This window comes from Pipistrellus kuhlii, unplaced genomic scaffold (assembly GCF_014108245.1).
Source record: "Pipistrellus kuhlii isolate mPipKuh1 unplaced genomic scaffold, mPipKuh1.p scaffold_m20_p_8, whole genome shotgun sequence".
In the NCBI taxonomy this organism is placed as follows: domain Eukaryota; kingdom Metazoa; phylum Chordata; class Mammalia; order Chiroptera; family Vespertilionidae; genus Pipistrellus; species Pipistrellus kuhlii.
Window position 1 is genome coordinate 31,429,706 of NW_023425584.1, and position 21,244 is coordinate 31,450,949.

Genomic DNA, 21,244 nt, shown 5'->3' on the forward strand with positions numbered 1-21,244 from the left:
AATCAGTTCCTCCATCGCATCAGTGACACTTCAATTGCTTAATAGCCACATGTGGCTAGTGGCTACTACAGTGGACAACACAGATAGAACCTTTTTCACCACTGTGAAAAGTTCTATTGGACAGCATAAGTCTAGATATACCAGTACACAACAACATCTACTCTGGTCTAGTTAATTTTACATTTCAATATTTCCCAAACAGTTTGTACATCTTCATTCCCTTAGAGCTACGATCTGAAGAAAGAATGTATATCAGCCATGTCAGTGAACATGAAATCCAGGCTTCATTCTTACCAAAGGGAAAAAAAAAAAAAAAAACAGGAAGGAGAAGGAGAAACATAGGTAATACTGTGGGATCCACTTATAGTAAATTCCAAGAGATTTAGTAAAACTCACTTTAGGGAAAAGAATGGAGACCCATAATGTTTCCAAGTATCATGAAGTGCACGCCATATATCCTGTCATTACAGTTAACATCCACGGAAAAGCTTCTCTGGAAAAATCACTGCCCTATGCAGGCTTCCCTGTGCAGAAGTTTGCTTGTTATTCAGATGAATGAAAGCAGAAGATATCTGAAGAATCTTTTCAGGACACTGTTGGAGATTTTTATGCATACTTTATTAGGTTGGGTAGCACAGGGCTATTGCAAAATACAACAAAAATTAACCTTGATCTCTCTAGGAATCTTAGTGATTCTCACATTTGGTAATAAGAGCAGCTTAGATAAAAACCAGGGACCATGCTGGCAGGTGAGAACTAAGGAGGCCTGCAGTAAGGGAGGAAAGCCAGGTGCCTGGACACATTTGATTAATTCAGTCATATGCTCTGTCATCAGTTTCCTCGAACTGCAAAACGGGATGGTCCTAAAAATAGACTAGCTGCAGTCTGAACCTACTAGTTATGACAATCATCTTTCTTTCTGTTGCCATCATGGGATAAGCATTTTTTTTCCTTCTTCCTCATTTCTTGGCATATATATTATTAAAACTAGTCAATTCATTATTTCGATGCCTTAAAATCACTTGGTAGCCTGCCAGTGTGGCTCAGTGGCTGAACGTCAACCTATGAACCAGGAGATCACAGTTCAATTCCCTGTCAGGGCACATGCCCAGGGGTGCAGGCTTAATCCTCAGTGTGGGGCATGCAGGAAGCAGCCAATCAATGATTCTCTCTCATCATTGATGTTCCTCTTTCTCTCTCTCCCCCACCTTTCCTCTTTCAAATCAATAAAAGCATATTTTTAAATACCTATATAATAAAGAGCTAATATACAAATAGTCATCACACCCTCACGCAGTAATGGCTCAGGCACTCAACACTGGGAGAGAGGAATGGGGACCAGCCAGGCACAAATGAGCTTGAGAGAGGAATGGGGACCAGCCAGGCTGTGACCCGGGAGAGGGACAAGCCTCCCACCCCGGGGCCCTGGGTGCCTGTGGTTGTGGCCCAGGCTAAACCACCCACACACAGTCCCCTGATGCTGTGGCTGGCCTGAGGGAAGCCAGCCCAGGGCCTGGGTGTCTGTGGCTGGCCAGAGAGAGGGAATCTGGGTCATGGGTGCAGGGTAAAGCAGAGGCAGTTAGGGGCAATCAGGCCAGCAGGGGAGCAGTTAGGAGCAATCAGGCAGGCAGGCAGAGATGATTAGGGGCAATCAGGCAAGCAGGCAGGCAGGCAGGCAGGCAGGCGAGCAGTTAGGAGCCAGCAGTCCCAGATTGCAAGAGGCAATTGGACATCCCGTGAGGAGTCCTGGATTGGCGAGGGTGCAGGCTGGCTAAGGGCCCCCCTCCTCCCTGTGCACTGGTCTCTAATATATATATAGCTTGTCAAAACCCCAATCTGGTCCCTGGCCAGGTGGCTCAGTTGGTTGGCACATTGTCCTGTACACCAAAAGGTTTTGGGTTCAATTCCCAGTCAGGGCATGTACTTAGGTTGCAGATTCGATCCCCAGTTGGGGCCCATAAGTTTCAATCTCCCTCTCTCTCTCTCTCTCTCTCTCTCCTCACTCCATCCCCCTCTCTAAAATCAATAAACATATATTCCAGTGAGGATTATTTATTTATTTATTTATTATTTTTTTAAATTTTTTTTTATTGATTATGGTCTCACATAATTATTCTTATTCCCCCATTCCCATCCCAAACCCCTCCCTAGATATGCCCCCCCCAACCCCCATTGTCCATGGCCACTGGCTAGGCCCATATGTATGCACACAAGTCATTTGGTTGATCTCTTCCCCTTACCCCCATCCTCCCTTACTTTCCCTCTGAGGTTTGAGAGTCTGATCGCCGGTTCTCTTTCTCTGGGTCTGTTTGTGTTGTTCATTATTTCCTCTAGATATGTGAGAACATGTGATCCAAGAAATACCCTTGCAAGAACCTAAACTGCAACAAGCCATAATGATCATGCTGAGAGGCAAATGAATCAGTCTGTAGTGAGTTCCTTTCTGGGCCAACAGTTCTTTTGCATCCCAATTTCAATGCCAGAAAGTTCCTTATGTGTACATGCCAGCCATGATATTTCAGATCTGGTTGGTGGACAAATGGTGGTAATGCAGGTCCGCCTGTCTCTGGTTTGGTCCTGGGCATCCTTCAGCAACCTGCAGCTGTTGTCTGCTGGTATGCTGAGGCGTCAGCATCTTCCATCTCTGAACTGTGTCTCTTCTGTCTTCATGGCTGGAGTGCTTCTGTCTATTCCTCTCTGTTACAGAATTCCAGATGGTCTCAGAGAGTGAGGATTATTTAAAAACAAAAACAAACTCTAATCTAGGCAGTAGGGATTCAGGTTATTCTAATCACCCTGTTCAATTGCCAGTACAGCTTCAGGAAATAGGAGCTGAATTAGCATCTTGGCTTCAGGCACCAAGGACATCATTAATCCCAAATGGAGGGACCCTTTCCCTGTGGGCCACAGTACAGCAGATTTTATTGTTCCCCGTGACTTATTTTTTTGGTATCCAGATCCATGAATTGAATTGAGGCAGCTCCAAATAACTTAAAATTTTACTAGTGGCCCAGTGCACGAATTCATGCACATTGAAAGGAAATTAATTAGAAGAAATATTTCAATATCACTATTCACCCTTTCTCTATAAGAAAGGTGTCAACCAAATTCATGATCAACAATGACAGATTGAAACACAGGCATGCAATTGGCGCCAGCGAGAGCTTTGTATGTATCATGCCTATGTGAGTCAACTTAGCCTTTTATAGATATAGAATAAACTTGCTTAATTAGACTTGCTTTCTGATGCAGCTAAACTTTTTTCCAGTCAGTGAAGCACCCCAAATTCTCTTTCAGGTAATTGTCAGCAACACAACAATAAATATCAACATGAAGCATATTATTATTGTAGATCACGCAGGGAGAACAAAGGGTAAAATATTTAACTGCAGCAGTGTTTGACAATATTCTGCACAGTGAGAAAGCCTAAAGTCATTTTCAAGGTACACCATTTCTTACTTCTTTTCAGTCGGGTCAAGTTTCTAAGCTTTCTAAATCTTTGTTTTCCAGCTAACGAAAAGAAAAGGATTCTACCAACTCTCCTATCTACCTACTCCAGGACTTCGGTGAGGATCAAATGAAATAAGGTATGGGGAAATGATTCACAGACATTTGGTTAAAGTGTAAAATGTTTGCATCTGGCTATAAAGCAAGTTGTGTTCCTGGGCTGAAGAAACTACAAGGAGGCTAGTCATTAGGGAGAGAAAGCTGCGCTTTGCTACATGACAGCTGCAATTTGGTGAGGTATCACTTTGAGGTGATGGTGGGGCCTGTGTCCCACTTGGGGGGAGCCAAGTATTGCTTTGTGGGTTCAGGTCTGTGGTGCCATTTCTCTGAATATGGCCAGTGTGCATCACGTCAGCTCCTGCATTGAGCATATGCCCCCTGGTGATCAGTGCATGTCATAGTGACAGGTTGGATGGTTGGACACTTAGCATATTAGCCTTTTATATATATAAACTAGAGGCCTGGTGCATAAAATTCATGCACGGGGGTGGGGGGGCAGGGTGTGTGTGTGTGTGTGTGTGTGTCCATCAATCCAGTCTGCACCCTCTTCAATCTGGGACCCCTCGAGGGATGTCCGACATCCCTCTCATAATCCAGGACTGCTGGCTCCCAGCCACTCGCCTGCCTGCCTGATTGCCCCTAACTGCTTCTGCCTGCAAGCCTGATCACCCCCTAACCACTCCCTTGCCATCTGACTGCTCCCCTGCCAGCCCAATTGTCCTAACTGCCTTCCCCTGCAGGCCCAGTCACCCCCAACTGCCGTCCCCTGCAGGCCTGATCGCCCACAACTGCTCTCCCCTACTGGCCATCTTGTGGTGGCCATCTTGTGTCCACATGAGGGGGAGCATCTTGTGTGTTGGTGTAGTGGTCGATTTGCATATTACCTCTTTATTATATAGGAGAATTTCTTTAAAACATATATTTTATTGATTTTTTACAGAAAGGAGGGGAGAGGGATAATTAGAAACATCAATGAGAGAGAAACATTGATCAGCTGCCTCCTGCACACTCCCTACTAGAGATGTGCCCGCAACCAAGGTAAATGTCCTTGACCGGAATCGAACCTGGAACCTTTGATTCTGCAGGCTGATTATCCACTGAACCAAACCGATTAGGGCTATATAGGATAATTTTTATTTTGTCTCATGCAGACCTAGGCCTTGTCCTGATGTTCCCCTGAACTAAAGAAAATAAGTCATATACTTATGTGCTGTATACCACACTTGCAGATCACTTATTACTTACCATAGCAGTATAGACATAGTGGTTATTGTGGCAATATTTCTTTTCCTGAACAGGTCCAGAATGTAAATTTTCTCCTGCTTCAGGGGTTTTAGCTCCTGTAGCTAAAATAATGCAAATAACCATAAGATTAAGAGCTAGTGAGGAAGTATCTTTGGCCATGACAGCATGGCAAAAACTTATGCACTTTACCTTGAATATGCTTAGAAATCAGGAATTCTCGGGGAATAAGAGCATGTACATATGTGACACTTTATTCTAACACTAAAATGTTTGTGGCTAATTTATGACAGATGCCTTTACAATATGTAACGTTGGCTCCACTGTCTCTTCAGAAAGCCTAACTGCCAGCACAGCCGTTCCCTGCCTCAGGCTCATCACTATGGGCAGCTGAATCACACTGCGTTGTGATCCTTGTGTGGGCAGGGCTGTACGCCTTGAGGTCCCAGTCTGCTTTTTATACTTTTCTTGTCGAGGTCTGTGAGTCAGAACAGACTTGAACAGATTTGAGTTAACTGTGGGACCTTGGGACAGTCACTATCCATCCTCTCTCAGCCCCCATTCACTTCTCTGTAAAATAGGATGCCCCCCAAAAAACTATACACACTTTGAGCAATTAACTCCAATGGGTTAAACCTGAAAAGAAAGAAACATCAATTGAGCTACCAGCTGTTAGTATGTATACATTTTGGAGGGACACCATGATGTCCCCACAATATATATGATATATATGGAGGTGAGAAGATTAAATGTAGCGTAGCATATACCTGAACTACGTAAATGCCCAATACATTTTAACTGTTAATATTATTACTTTGCCACTGAGAAGATGCTAGCTGTTAGTGGTGAGGGGCAATTTCTTACTATTGTCAATGGGCTCCCCTCCTTTACTTAAAAAACACACAAAAAAACTTTATCGTTGAAAGATTATATATGTCCCTGCATTTTCCCTCATTGACGCCTTCTAGCCTGCCCCTGCTCCTTACCCCAGGTCTTCACCACACTATGTCCATGGCTATGCATGTAAATTCTTTGGTTAATCTCTTCCCACCCTCCCACCCTCCCCACCTTCCCTCTGAGCCCTCCTTCACTTTTAATTTACTAATGTTAGCTTGCCATATGTTAGGAATCTAGATAGCCAAGCTTATTAGCATTAAAGCTAAAAAGTTACAAGACTCTGAGGTGGGGAAGCTCTTTGGGATAAAGTGCAAGGATTTTGTGGCCCTATGGTGTGTGATCAATGAGGCTGAGGAAGGAGCTTCTATGATAAAAGAAGTAAAAGTAGCTGGTGCTCCCCAGATATTAGCATCCTTCTTTCAGGAGTCATCAGACGCCTCCTCACGCAGCTCACAGGCATATCACCTGGTTTCTTCTGCACGACTGGGAGCTCTGTGACGGCCACGAGGCAGAGCCCTGCACAGCTGGAGGGAACCCGGAGGGCCCTGGGAGTGGTGCCACGCACAGATGGGACCCGGAGTCAGCCTGTGCTGACAGTTGGTGCTTCCACAGGGCCCTTGTGAAATTGCAGGTTGCTGGGTCCCACCGGAACCTGCTTAATTGCACTTTCCTGGTGTTAGTATCCAGGGCTCATGCTTGGCCTGTGTGGAGCCACCAAAATGCCTTTGGACCAGGCACCAAGCAAGTTGGAGATGCTTCAGAAAGGACATCTGAGAAGTTTGAGATTGCTTTCCAAATGATACCACTTTTCATTCTTTCCTGTCCAACTTAACACCACTGCTCCTCATGTCAGGTAAGTGCACGCCCTTTGGCACTGGAGAGATCTGGTGAGACTTCTAGCTGTGTGATCCTGGGGAAACTACTTAACTACTCTGTACCTCAGTTTCCTCTCCTGAGAAATGGGCATGTGGCTAGCATGAGCATCTGGCAGACTCTCATCACCATCCTGAGCAGGCTGCATTGCTGGTGCAGGGCTCTGCAGATCCTCCTAAAGAGGACTCTACCTGGGAGGTGAGCAGGGGAGGTGACTGGGCCTCGGGAAAGCACAAGCTCCCTTTCCCTCCCTGGACCCATCCAGTTCAGGTCCAATGTGCCTCATGGCAGGGAGAAAGGCGAGTGGTTAGGAGCCAGTGGTCCTGGATTGTGAGAGGGATGTCCGCCTGCCGGTTTAGGCCTGATCCCACAGGAATCCCTGAGGACAGCCCCTGAGGGGTCCCAGATTGTGAGAGGGTGCAGGCTGGGCTGAGGGACACCCCTCCCCCCCCCCAGGGCATGAATTTCGTGCACCAGGCTTTATATATATATATATATTCACCAGAATGAAGCAATACCAATAAAAAGTTGGAGATGAACTTACAAAAAGGAAGGGAACTAATGTTTAGTTAACACTTGCCCTATGCTAACCAGTTTACATATTTTATAGCATTTAATTCACACACATCTTTTCATGTTTTGGGTTTTATCTCAGAATTTAATCATTGTTGTGTCTCTAAGGCCTTGGACAGAGCCTGCTACTGGGTGGGCACTCAAAATACATCGAATTAAACTCCATTAAGAACAAGAATGTGTGACTGACCTCAAGAGAAAACATCTGCCAATGCTTACCTCCACAGGGTCAAAAATCACCGCCGGGACCGCTACCTTGTTCATTTTTGCAGCTTTTTGGATGATAGCTTCAGCCTCGTTAAACCTTCTCTGGGATATCAGCCACCGTGGAGATTCAGGAATAAACCTAGAATTCATTTTTAATGGTTTATAATTCTTCACAAAGGCAGGGTTTGAATACTATTAACCATAAATTGTTCCCCAAATAATTTTTATTTTGTAAAATTCTAAATTTTTTTTTAAAACTGAGGCCTCATAATATTTCCATTGATTATAGGAATAAATAAAAGCGCCTTCACTTTTCAGCGTTCTGAACAAATCACAAGACTGACCATCGGTTGTATTTGAAGCCAGGAGCAGTGTAAGGTATAACGTTAACTGTGCAAGGGTTTAAGCCAGGGGAGCTGGAGACAGCCATCAACAACTTGACAGCCAAGAGTGGCTCTTAAAGAGAAACACAGCCCAGCATGTCTGTATGTCCGTCCCTAGGACGCTCCCTGGAGCGCCAGCTGGTGCTGCGCTCCGGTCTCTGTGTGAGGATGGCCAGGGCACCTGTGCTCCTCAGAGGAGAAGGTGGGTGCCCTGACTCCTCCTGTGGGCTGTCCTCCTCCACTTCCACAGATTCCCGGGTCAGTGAGCCCCCAAACCAGCTGTGGGGAGACAGCCAATGTTGTCTTTTTTTTTTTTATGTCTAAAAAGTTAATTTTAAAAATTATACAATCTCACTACGTTTTAATTAATAGTCAAACACGGTTGACTTCTTTCCTAATGTTTCTATTTTTTTCCTTTTTCTATTTATTTTTATCATGCACACGTTTATTTATATTTTTAAATTGCTTTCCAATTTTCATTTCTTAGCATCTCTTAGCCACTTTCATTGCCGGGCCTTGTTTTCCTTACCTAGTCATCAGTACTTAGAAAGTAAATTGCGTGTAGCAGGTACAGAGGCCTCCTCTACTTAAATGGGCCCCTCTGAAGCCTCAAGAGGGATGATCTCAGAGCAAAAGACAGCTGATCAAATAGCCAACCCCAGCTCCCTGTTCCAGCCTCCCAGCACGATGGTGGAAAACTGAACCCAGTTGGCAGTTTTCAGAAGATGCCCTTGCATGGTCCCCGTTGCAACCGTGATGATGCCAGGTCACTGGCCTTCAGTTACCAGAGCTGGGCTGTCCAGTACAATAGCCACTAACCACGGGCAGCTCATATTGAGCTAGTGTGACTGAGGAAGTGAATTTTAATTTCATTTGTTTCTAACCAATTTTAATTTAAAAAGCAGCATGTGGCTAGTGACTACTGTCTTCGTGCAGAATTAGGGGTCTTACAGCCACTGTGTACATCATGGACACTTTGGCTTCTGAGCAGTTTTAAAAACAGGGTTGTTTTGAAAAATGTCCCGTCTTTCTTACTCCAGGCCCTGAGGGCATCACTGGCCTCAGTCCTAACGTTTGGGCAGCTGGATATTGCAAAGCTTTCCCCATGCTGCATCTGTGGGCTCCCTCCCCACCCTCTATCACATACTCCATTCAAACTTGTGTGCAAACAAGCCTTTTAAAGGGAACTTGGAATGTATAAATCCCCAAGCCACCTGCAGTGACTCTGCTCCCCTCCCACTTCCAGCCCACGTACCCAAGCTGACTGCAATCCCTACTGCTGAACTGCGTGGGCTTTGGGGTAGGAAGAACCAAGGGTAGCTGATCACTTAAGAAGTCATTGGAGCACCACACGAGGTTGTACCCGACAGTCTCTCTGTAGTGTTAATTCACAGTGAGCAGGGGCGGGGGCTGCTGGGGAGTCTGTGTCACTTACTGGCGGGGAGCAGAGAGCCCAGCAGCCAGAAGCATCCCCACACCACCCCAGCCAGTGGTTCCAGCATCGCTCCAGGAAGGCCCGCCCGTAAGGACAAGATGTTCAGGATAAAGTGATTTTGTTTTTGTAGGAAAATGGTGAGACTGTTGTTTTAACCTTGCGGGACCAGCACGCAGCGTGTCCGTGCTGGCCCTGGCCTGCGTCTGTGTGGGGCGGTGCTGGCCCGGAACAGGGTGTCCCTAGCCAGGAGCACTCCCAGGCCAGCCAGTGGGCGCAGGAGAGAGGACTCTCCCGAGGGCAAGAGGGAATGAGGCCGCTCCCTCCTCATGGGATGGGCCTTCTCAGCTGGACACTCAAGGGGCTGGCCTATCAGAGTTATTTCTTCTGTGCTATTTGGTCCCAAGGGAAAGATCCAAGTCCCACAAATTAAAATCCCTACTAATCTCTTAGTCAATCAGAACCATTCTAATTTTTAGTCTCTCTCTCTCTCTCTCTCTCTCTCTCTCTCTCTCTCTCTCTCTCTCTCTCTCTTTCTCTCTCTCTCTCTCTCTTTCTCTCATAGAAGTATACAGTTATAAGTTTGATTATAACATATGTTAAAAGTACTGGTCTCTTATGCGAAAAGGATGAGAGCCAGGGAACATCAATTATTAAAATCATTCACCTGAAGAGGCAGAAAATAACCTATGAATAATCTTGTGCCTTCAGAGAGCACTGGGTCACAAAAGCATTCACACTGGATTCAGTGAGCAAGGAGTTGTGGCTAGAGGGGGTGATGATGATGATGGTGGTGATGGTGACTCCTCTTCCAGAAACTTGCCCCCGCTCTCCTTGGAGGCAGAGCTGTGTAGATGATGGCCTGCCCGTGTTCACCATAAGCTTTCCTGACCATCAGACTGGGCTCCAGGGGGAACCTCCGAATCAGAATAGTAGCTAACCTTTAACACCTTGTCCCTCAAATTCCAGGGAAATAGGGGGGAAAAGGTGCTCTCTCCTATGCACACCCACGCCAAAAACTTACACTGGTAAACCATCGAGTCGCAGAGGTCATAAGGAGATAGTAGCTTGGAGTGGGTCCAACCTGAGCCATCTGGTTCAACCAGGCCAACATGTGCTACCTATCAGCCTCTATGGCTGCATCACCCTGGCAGCGTGATAACGGACTTCCAGGCACCTCTCCAGCAGCGTGTCCACCGGACAGGGCCGCCAGGAGGCGGGTCTACAGTGTGAGTCCCAGAAAATGATCAAAGAAGCATTCACTGTGTGTAAGGAGGTAGCACTCAGTTCGATAAAACCAGTCACTGCTGGGAGGTTTTTGTTGCTGTTGTTCATCTTCATCTGAGGATATTTTCCCATTGATTTTTAGAGAGTGGAAGGGAGAGAGGGGAGAAAGGGGGAGACAGGAATGTGAGAGTCACACATCAATTGCCTCCCGCACACTCCCCAACTGAATCCGGGGGACCGAACCTCCAACCTAGGTACCTGCCCTTGACTGGGAATTAAAGCTGAAAACCGTTGGTGCATGGGCCAACGCTCTAACCACTGAACTACACTGACCATGGCACTACTGGGAGATTTGATTTCGATGTCCTGAAACCAAACAAAAAATAACTGAGAGAGAAAAAGAGAAAGAAAGAGAGAGAGAGAGCCAGTCCCAGCGATGGAAGAAATCCCCTTTCCTCTTGCTTACATGTGAAAAACCAAAGAAATGGGGACTCCTCAAAAAGAGGGTATGGCTCGACCAGATTCCATTTTTTCTTAATTTGCTCTCTCACATAACCATAACCGTAAAGGGAAAAACCTAGGGCTAGTGATTTTGTGATTGTGTGGTTCCCATACTCATGTGTCAAAATGGGGTTAGCGGGTTGAGGGAAGAGAGAAGAGGTCGTTTCTCTGACAACTCGTTGAAGAAAAGTAACTCCCTCGCCCTTCTAGACAAAGCGGATAAATGGGCGCTCCTCAGAGGCCGAGGACAGAAACTCCATCAGGTGAGCCCACAGGGAGAAGGAGAGCTCCTGGAGAAAAGTGTCAGAACACCTGGGTGGGAGGGGCGGTGATGGAGACCATCTCACAAATAAAAACCACCACCAACAGCAGACAAGACTGGGGAGGGGAAAGGCTGGATTTCCTGGGGAGGGTGCTTTGTGGGACAGAGGAGAATCGAACCCCAGCACACAGACCCACCCAGCCAGGAGAGCAGCCTCTGGGCTTCGAGGCCCAGCCCCGGCCAGCGTCAGTGAGATCACACCAGGGTCAGCACCAGGCTGTCGGCTCCAGGCTGTGCTGGCCAGCAGCAGGGGGCTGTCTGGGGCTGAGCCACACTCACCACCACAGCGGGACGCACAGCAGCCCCGGCACGGTCAGCGCCAGCAGCAGCATCCGCCAGTCTCTGATGAAGTAAGCAAACAGTGGCAGCAGCATGTAGCCGACTGCAAAAAATGTGCACACTCCTAATGTGGAGAATATAATACGAACTGACTTGCCAAGAATTTCTGTGCCTGTTCAAAACAAGGGAGGAGTATTAGCATTTTTAACCCACGTTAATATTTGCTTTACACATCATTACCTGGCAGTTAGGGTTCCAACTATCGTCGCTTACAGAAGGGAAAAGTCTCATGGCCCAGGGCGGGAGTGGTCAGGGTGGAGGAAGGTGGGAAGTGACCCAAGATGTATCAGCTTATAGAAAGCTAAGTGATCCCGAGGTTTTAAAAGAGCCATCGATTTTTTTTTAAAGATCATTTCATGTCTTAGAAATAGCAAGCCCAGCGCCAAGAAGCAGCCTCTTCTGGGAGAGCCGCAGGGTGAGGAGCAAGAGGTGGTCCAGGAGGCAGTGGGGGCTCTTCGGCAGGGCTTGGTGGGGCCCCGTGCCTTGAGCCTTTCCTACTGTTCTCCCCCGTACAGTAAGGTGACCAGACGTCCCGCTTTGGGCGGGACAGACCTGAGTTTTGGAATTGGGACTTTAAAAAAAAAAAAAAAAAAAAAAAAAAAAAAATATATATATATATATATATATATATATATATATATATATATATATATATATAAAATATTGATTTTCCACAGAGAGGAAGGGAGAGGGATAGAGAACTAGAAACATCGATGAGAGAGAAACATCGACCAGCTGCCTCCTGCACAAGCCCCCTCCCCCCCACTGGGGATGTGTCCACAACCAAGGTACATGCCCTTGACCAGAATTGAACCTGGGACCTTTCAGTCCGCAGGCCAACGCTCTATCCACTGAGCCAAACCGGTTTCTGCTGGAATTGGGACTTTTTTTTAAAACGTCTCGGGATGCGGGACAAATTGTTGAAAATCGGGACTGTCCCACCAAAAGCGGGACGTCTGGTCACCTTACTGTACAAACACAGACCGGCCTCTGGGGAGACCCTGGAGAGCTCCGCCCCTGAGGGTGCTAGGACTCAGCCTCCGTGAGCCCTGAGGGTGCTAGGACTCTCAGCCTCCGTGAGCCCTGAGGGTGGTAGGACTCTCAGCCTCGGTGAGCCCTGAGGGTGCTAGGACTCTCAGCCTCCGTGAGCCCTGAGGGTGCTAGGACTCAGCCTCCGTGAGCCCTGAGGGTGCTAGGACTCTCAGCCTCCGTGAGCCCTGAGGGTGCTAGGACTCTCAGCCTCCATGAGCCCTGAGGGTGCTAGGACTCTCAGCCTCCGTGAGCCCTGAGGGTGCTAGGACTCTCAGCCTCTGTGAGCCCTGAGGGTGCTAGGACTCAGCCTCCGTGAGCCCTGAGGGTGCTAGGACTCTCAGCCTCCGTGAGCCCTGAGAAACGGGACTGGGATCCAGCTGGCCCTGGACCGTGCACAGAACCGGCCCGGAGCCAGGGCCCCAGTTCCCCTGCAGCCACACGGTGCCCAGGGACCAGCCCCAGGCGGCCCAGGCCATGTAGACGGAGAAGAAAGCAGGCACCGCTCTGCTGGCCTGGCAGGCGGCGGCCCTGGAGCTGGCCACACAGCCAGGGAACTCCACCGAGCTCTCCCAGAACAGCACAAAGGCCCAGGACTGCTTGGTGTTGGGCCTGTTTTGGGAAAGGACACGCAGGTGGCTGTTGGGTCCTGCTCAGAGCCACAATGGCTGGCTCGGCACCAGTTCCCCCAGAGACGCCGCCCGCCCTTCAGAACCCGAGAACGAACAAGCGCCTTCTGTTGTCCAGAAGCTGCAGGCCCTTCCCACAGAGTCCACTTGTGGTCCAGGGGGCGGAGCGCTGGCCAATGGCCAGCGCTCCGCCTTCTGTTTGAGGCCTTCCCACCACGACGGAGAAGTAGCCCAGAAACACAAAATAGAACGTTCCACCGTCGTTTGGGTTTGGCATTCAAGGCAGCTTTTCTCAATCATGTTTACATGCCCTACGCACAGACTAAGGAATCAGGAGCTAATTACGGAGAAGCAGTAAAATTACTGATTTCCCACGCCTACCTGTTCCGGCCCCGCCCCGCTTCTTCCTTCCTCAGCCTGTTGGAGCCACAGGCCTCAGAGGCTCCCTCTGAAGCAGCCATTTCTAAAACCAGACCGATAGGCATGGCCAGTACAGGTGCCTCTCTCATCCTAGACTTGTGGACAAGAGACCCAACCACCCAGGCACGACTCAGCCCTAAAGTCATTTCCAAGGATCAGGCCTGACCATGTTGAGGATCAGGAATGTCATTGCCAGATCTCTTCTGACTTCCTTAATGACCTTCCTGCCTGCCCCATAGGAAGACTGCCCATGCCATGGTTTCCAAACGCTTTGCCTGTGATTATCATGACGGAGAAATGAACGGGGGTGCCTTATTCCTGAGCAGAGATTCAGAAGGGAAGTGGCAGGAGATTTGATTGTGGAGAACAGAAAGAGCACAGGACTGGGTGAGAAATCTTGTGGACCCCTGAGGCCAAGGCAGCACCCTGACAGTTCCCTGCCCCTGATCAGAGAGAGGTTCTACCACCAGATTCCTGGACCATCTCCCTCTCTCCGTTTGGGTGCCAGGCCAGAACAGAGTTGTTCTGACTTTGCTGAGTCAGATGGTTTGTAAATCTACCTCTTTGCCTTTCGGTGCATGGATCAGTAAGGATGGCATGAACCTGAATAGTTGCTTGTTAGCATCACTTCCTGATCTCCAACTTTTAGATAGTCACCTTAAACCATCACCATCATCATCTTCATAGCTAGCTTTTTTTTTTTTTTTTTTTTTTTTGAGTAGGCACTTCTGTCAGGTTCCAGATTAAGTGTTTACCTGTATTATCTTTTTGAATCTTCACAAAAATTATAGAAGAATATTGCTTCTATCTTATAGTATAATTTGCTGAGACTTAAAGAGTTGGGACACATTGCCTAAATTAAAAATATGTAATAAATGGGGCAGCCAGGATTTAAGTCTGGTCTGTTTTTTTTTTTTAATGCATATTTTTATTGATTTCAGAGAGAGGAAGTGAGAGGGAGAGAGGAAGGAAATAACCTATGAATAATCTTGTCTAGTTAAATTTCAATTATTCCCCAAGCATTCTGGTAGCCAAAGTAATAAAGGAAGATGCAATCAGTTGCATACTAATCAAAGGAACTATCGGAGTTTTAAATAGTTCAACTTACTGGAACAAACACTGCACAGGAGGTTGATGTTAGGAGTACTGGGAAAATATTAAAATTAATGGATCATTCCAGACAGGAGGCAGTTAAGTGTGTGGAATAAATTTAAGCAGCTAGTTATGAGGGATGCTGCTGGCATTTTACCCACAAGCTGTGGACAGGTTGAAGGTGTTATTTCTGGGGAAACAGCAGTGGTTGTAACAGCAGCTGGAGTGTGGGGAGGGTCAGTGTCGTTTGTCCTGAGTAGTCATTTCCTCCAAAACCAGCCCCATTCTTCCTCTCCAGGTGTAGCCCTTTATGTTCCCTTTTAGCCCTTTTCTTGTCTCCTATGGCTCTGGCAGGCTTTTTAAAAAGCAGAGCAAGGAGAGGATCCATTTCTGCACCACTTAGAGAATGGGAGTAATTCAGATCCTTGAATTAATGTTAATGTGAAGACTCTTAAAACTGGAGATCATTGTTGGAGAGTCTTGCTAACTCTTCTCTAGAGCCAGAGGGCAAAGTGAAGGACTAGACAGGATTTGTGAGCCCAGTCTCCAAGCTTTGGTGTATTTTAGTCAAAACAAGGAATTCACCATGTTAGCCCCGAAACGCCAGAGGGAGCTGCTGTGCTGCAGGTAAGCCAGCCACAGTGGTGCCCTTGTTCTGACTGGTCCTGTCACCTCGCCACACCCAGGCGCTGAAGAGGGAGCCTGCAGGTCCCAAGGTCAGGCTGTTCTCAGCGACTCTCTTAAGAAGGTTCAGACCTGAGAACCCAACACAGAGTCCCGTACAAGGACATTGTCAACAGCTTCCCACAGAGCACGGTTGAGTAAAACTACAGCCAGGGAGGCTCCAGAGCATCCCACAACAGCCCGGGGCCCAGGCCGATGCTGCATCCAGCGTCCTGCCCGCGGATTCTGGCTGGCACATCTAGGCTCTGACTGGTCTTCCATGGTCTGCCTTCCCCCTTGGCCCTCTCCCGCTTCCCAGCACGGCAGCAGGGAGGGAAATAGGTTGCAGTGTCTGGGCCAGCTGGGCAGGCTTCCTTGCAGGACACTTAGGATGGGCTGCCCCGGCCGCATCCAGTCCTACAGGGAAGGCTCCGTGGCCCCTGGGAAGGCAGATCTCACGGCCGGCCACTCAGCAGAACCCGAGGGAGGCCAGGCCTGGCACAAACCCCGCCTGGCTCCCAATCCCAGTGACGAGGCTTGCCTGGCTTCACCACAGTCCTCTGCCTTCTACTTCCGATGGCCCTCTGTGTCCTCCTGCAAGTGTGCGCTGGCCTCTGGCAGAGCTCTCTGCTTTGAGGGAGCCTGTCTGGTCTGTGGCCCAAGCAGAGACATTGACTGGGCTTCTCAGGCACTGGGAAGGTCACCACAGGAAGACAGAGTCTGGGGAATTTAGACAATGAGGAGAGACTTCGCTGTGCCCCAAAACCCTGAGTCCTTGGGCCCCATCAGACAAGTTTGGCCCCAAATTCCTCCAATCTCTGGTTTCCAGCCTCGTTGTCCTGAAGATCGGTGTCCCTTATACAAATGACTTTCTTAAAGGAAGAACAAAAAGCACTTGCTCCTCTCTGTCCCTACAGGGAAGAGAGAGGCCCCTTCCTGCTGGAGCCTGTGAAGAGGCTGCCATCCAGCAGGTCCACGTGGCTTCAGCAGGCCCTCCCCGCCTCCCCACGTTGGACACCCAGGCCGGGCCCATGGCAAGGGCCCTTCACAAATGATTAAAGGAGTGGAATTCGAATGATTCCATCTTGGCAACCGGACAAAGGGCGTACACATCCTCAGCTCAGAACACACAGCACCTCCAAATCCAGTGAGTCATCCACACTCGAAAGGGATTAGAATCGTCCTGGCAGGTCCAGGCTTTTGAGATAAGAAGCATCATTAGACTCTCATTAAAGGTGCACCGCTAATCATTATGCCTTGACAACAGGGATGAATTGGGATAGTGGTGAGCCCACACTAGACACGGCATTTGGTGTCTGTTGTCCCCTTCTCTCCCCTGTTCAGAGAGCATGCTAGGGGCACTCACTCCTGTTGGCGTCCCTGACCGACCTGCCTGGAGCTCACCTCACTTCCTCCCAGGAAAAGCTGGCGCGGGCCCTGGGGGCCTTCTCGTGGCCTCCAGCGTGCAGCCCGATATTCCAAAAGCAAGGCAGCGGCTCAGAGACAGGCCCGCTATCAGCAACGGGGCTGGTCCTGCACACAGCTGATATGCTCTCGGGTGCGAGCCCATCTGCCCAACGGTGGCGGGCTGGCGCTGAACTCCTGTCTGACATGTGCCTCTCCCACCTGGTGCTGGCCACGCCAGCTCTCCTAAGCCCCTCCATGGGCTTGCACAGCTCCCAGGAACACTCTTCTGCCCCGTCCCAGGCAGAAGTCTTGAGCTTTCACAGCTCAGATCCAGAAATCCCTCCCCTAATGCCTCGCCCCCCTTCACGCTTCTCTCAAGCCCTAGCTCCTGAAAGATGTCTCCGTTATTGTGTAGCCGGTTCCCACCAGCCTGAACGCTTAGTCATCACCCCATTTCAGGACCCAGCACAGAGCTGGCTCCCTGTGAGTGCCTGCCTTGTCCGCGTCTGATCAAAGAGCTGTGGCTACAGGCCCCCCACCCCCACACACCCCATTCTGGAAGCGCAGCTCACGGGCTGAGGTGCTTCCTTCTGTGCCGGGTAAGAGCACTCACTCCCTGTGGCCTGTTCCCTGCCCCCTCTTCCCGGGCCTCCGAGGGTTGGGAGGAGAAGCCCCAAGGGTAAGAAGCCATTCCTACCTAGTATGAAGGCGACCACGTAGTTGGAGATCTGGCCCATGCCGACAATGACAAACAGCACGGTGAACATCTCCCAGTTGATGGAGAAAATCTGCAGGAAGCTGAAGCTGGTCTGCACAGCCATGGTGGCAAAGAGGACTCTCTTCCTGCCAAACCTGTGGACGACAGCACGGCACAAAGCATGGCCCAGCAGGTCGCAGCGGCACTGAGTCAGGCACCGCTGTAGACTTCATTTGGGGGCCTGGGGAGGGGGGGGGTGTTATGACAGGCTTTTCTGTCATTCATATCCTCTCCGGTTCCTCCTTGCTGAGGTCTCAGCATCCATCTGCCCAGGAGTTACCTTGTGAGAGTCTGTGCCTCCTGTGGAACCACCACATTTCAAAAGCACAGAGCAACTTATGCAAGGACCACGTGGAAATCACTGGAGAAAGGGTCACAGATAAAAGCTGCCACCAGCCCTGGCCGGTTTGGCTCAGTGGATAGAGCGTCAACCTGGGGACTAAAGGATCCCATGTTCGATTCCAGTCAAGGGCACATGCTTGGGTTGTGGGCTCAATCCCCAGTGTAGGGCATGCAGGAGGCAGCCGATCAAGGACTCTCTTTCATCACTGATGTCTCCTCTCTCTCTCTCTCTCTCTCTCTCTCTCTCTCTCTCTCTCCTTTTCCCTTCCTCTTTGAGAGAAAAAAAAAAAAAAAAAAAGCTGCCATCACATTTCCAGAAATTGGGTACAGCACAGACAGCAGGCACATCTCGTATCAGCAACACGGGACTTCTATGTGTCCAGAACCAAGACTCCCGCTGTGGCAGCGGTCTCCATCCTTGGCTGCACTTGGAATCGCCTTCAAAAAATGCTGGTGCCTGTGCCCGCCGCCCGGGATTCTTGTGTCTGGGATGCAGTTTGGACATCAGGATTGAAACAATTTTTCCCAGTGAGTCTAATGTGCAACCAAAATTGTGAACCACTGCTCTGTGGGAAGTGTCGCTTCCAGGGACGCTCATTAGCGACCCTGTCATTGGCTTAAGTCTTGATTTCCCATTTTGATAGTGACTGATGGGAGGAACGGATCACCGGTGTGAGCAGAACAGTGCCCCACCCTGAGTTTTCCAGACTCAGGTCTCAGGCTGTGGAGCTTGGGGCTCCCTTGGGAATTTAAGGGGAAGCACAGCCACTGCTCTGGGGGTCTTCCCAACACTGCCTCCCACCTCCTGTTCTATCCCCACAGAACATTCGGGGGTCACGGGCATTTCCCCTGGAGCTGCGATGCCTCCTCCTCAAGTCTATGAGCTGGAGATCAGCTCTGTGGCCCCCGTGCCTGGTCAGGGCCTGGGCCACAGCAGAGGTGGTACCCTGCCCCTGGCTGACTGCTGTTTGTGGACAGATCACGTCATCCAAGAGTTAGGGACGGGGTGGGAGGCAGTGGTGATGGCAGTGTACCTTTTTAAAATATACATATATATTTTTTATTGATTTCTGAGAGGAAGGGAGAGTGGAAAGAGAGAAACATCAACGAGAGAATCATTGATTAGCTGTCTTCTGCACATCCCCCACTGGGGATTAAGCCCACAACCCAGGCATGTGTCCTGACTGGGAATGGAACCATGACCTCCTGGTTCATAGGCTGATGCTCAACCACTGTGCCACACCGGCTGGGCAGCTGCGCACCTTTAGAGCTTGGTAATATGAGGATCCACTTCCCAGTGGGCCCGGGAAGAGGCTGAGGGCGGGAAAACCAGGAGGCATCATGGCTCCTCCTGTTACGGACTCATTGGCCTGAGGGGCCTCCTTTCTCTGGGTGGAAACACTTTGAATTCAGTTCGATCCCAAGACAAACGAGGGGTCGACCAGGGGCCCTGTCCCACCTTTCCTCCTGGCCCCCTTACCTGTCGGACAGCTGTCCGGAGAAGAAGGAGCCAATGAGCACGCCCACGAAGAACAGGGAGGAGGTGAGCGGCGTCTTCCAGTCGTCATCACACACCAGGTTCCACTGCCGGGAGAAGAGGGTGAGGGTGAGCCGCTTCCCAGCAGGCCCGGCCCCGGCCCAGCTCCTGGGAGAGCAGCACGGCAGCCAAGGGCAGGCTCGCCATTGTGCCAAGGGCCCTGGGCTGGGCTCCCCACCACCTTCACTGGGGCAAGTCACTGTCCTCTCTGAGAGCCCCTTCCTCCTCTGAAAGGGAGTGGGGTGCCCTGGCTCTGCTGCCATCACACAGTGAGAAGCGAGCGGAGGCCATGGCTGTGACTGGTGACCCTCAGCTGCACAGCGCTATGAAGCAGAGGTGGCATGCCTACCTCAGGAGGCCTCAGAGCAGGGAGCGAAGGTGTTAGAACCCCCTGAGGGGCGGGGCGGGGCAGGACGAGGGCAGGGTCACTTGGTCCACGTATAAAGTTTCCTCTGCCTTGTTGAGAGTGAAGTGGTCCCAGGGGGTCTGTGATTAAATGGGGTGAGGAGACTCCTCCAGAGAACCGTGTGCTCCCTGGTCCGTTCACACCAGAAGCCTGGATGGGGCCCCACAGAGCCAGAGGGGAAGTGCCCTATCTCCCATCTACAGTCCTTCCCCCTCCTTCCTACCCAGCCTTCCCAGAAGTGGGCCCTCCCATTCCCCAGGCCCCGGGGCGGCGGTAGCCCTAACAAGTCTCTGCTGGTTGATCGATAACATGAGGGTTTCAGCCAGCGTTCCAGTTCCTCCCAGCTCTTGACTTAAGTCAGCAAAGTCTCAGGGGAGGTTGCACAAATTTCAACATGCCTTCAATGAACTTCCATTTATTTAAAAAACAAGCAGTGCCAATGAGTATGTGGGGGCTGTGGGTCAGGAGGTGCTGTGTGTGGCCAGATGATTAACGGTCTAGAGCAGTGGTTTTTAAGGAGTGTGCCACAGCACACCAGAGGGCCACAAGAATTTTTAAAACAGGCAAGACCTGACTATTTAGTCAGGGGCACTGACCTCTTTTCCTGCACATTGTCAAATAAAAACAACAACAACAGCCAACATAACAACAGCCGTCTAGTGTGAATGAATCAAAATCACACCTATTTTTCTTTTTGTCAAATCGGCAATATATATATATATATATTGATATATATATGTATATGTATATATATATATGTATGTATTTGTATGTATATATATATCTGTATTTGTATGTGTGTGCGTGTGTGTGTGTGTGTGTGTGCGTGTGTGTGTGTGTATATATATATATATATTTCAGACTTTCAGTCATCAGTTTGTGTGTGCCACGAGATGGAAAAGGCTGAAAATCGCTGGTCCAGAGCAAAGCGCTCCTGCTGCGGTCCCACCACCACCCCAGCTCCACTTGCTGGTGGTGATGCTTCATGACGGTCTCAAAGCAACTCAGTTCTTAACGCGCACAACATCCCTAAAACAGATTTAAACGTGAACTCACATATTTCTGTCACACCTCATTCTGCAGCAGAGAGAGGTGCGCATAAGAACAATTCCAAAAGAAAAGAGTTACACAAAAAGCAGAGGGAACTGGGGCAAAGAGAAAGCACAGGGGGAGGAAGGGCTGCAAAACACCCAACCTGAGGGGAGACCCGCCACCTGCGGCCCTGCCCAGGGCCTGCCTGCTTGCGAGGGAGGCCCTGCGATCAGCTCTGAGCATCCCCGCCGCTCCGCGCCAGGACAGCCGTGCACAGGTGATAATCCCGTCCTGCAGAAGCTCCTGAGGACCGAGACCTGAGAGGAGTCTCTCCGAGACACGTTCTTCCACAAAGGGGTCACCGTGAGAACACCCTTGTCCTAAAGACAATAGTAAGGCCCATGAGGCTGCCTCTGCTGGTGCCCAT

At 49.7% G+C, this 21,244-nt stretch overlaps 1 protein-coding gene across 5 annotated transcripts in view; it reads right to left on the bottom strand.

Annotated features, from left to right (window-relative positions):
• The window catches only part of SLC22A4 (solute carrier family 22 member 4), a 46,335-nt gene that overhangs the window by 8,172 nt on the left and 16,919 nt on the right, over nt 1-21,244 (bottom strand). For 4 of the 5 annotated variants that reach the window (XR_006740705.1, XR_006740706.1, XM_036423232.2 and 1 more), the window contains exons 2-6: nt 19,323-19,426; nt 17,441-17,595; nt 11,444-11,615; nt 7,312-7,438; nt 4,753-4,853 (exon numbers count right to left, since the gene is read on the bottom strand). Coding sequence is in view for 3 of the 5 variants with exons in the window: in XM_036423232.2 (XP_036279125.1) it covers nt 4,753-4,853; nt 7,312-7,438; nt 11,444-11,615; nt 17,441-17,595; nt 19,323-19,426 (659 nt within the window). In the remaining 2 variants the exon portion in view is untranslated. The remainder of the gene's footprint in view (nt 1-4,752; nt 4,854-7,311; nt 7,439-11,443; nt 11,616-17,440; nt 17,596-19,322; nt 19,427-21,244) is intronic. The other variant, XM_036423233.2, reaches the window with a different exon arrangement.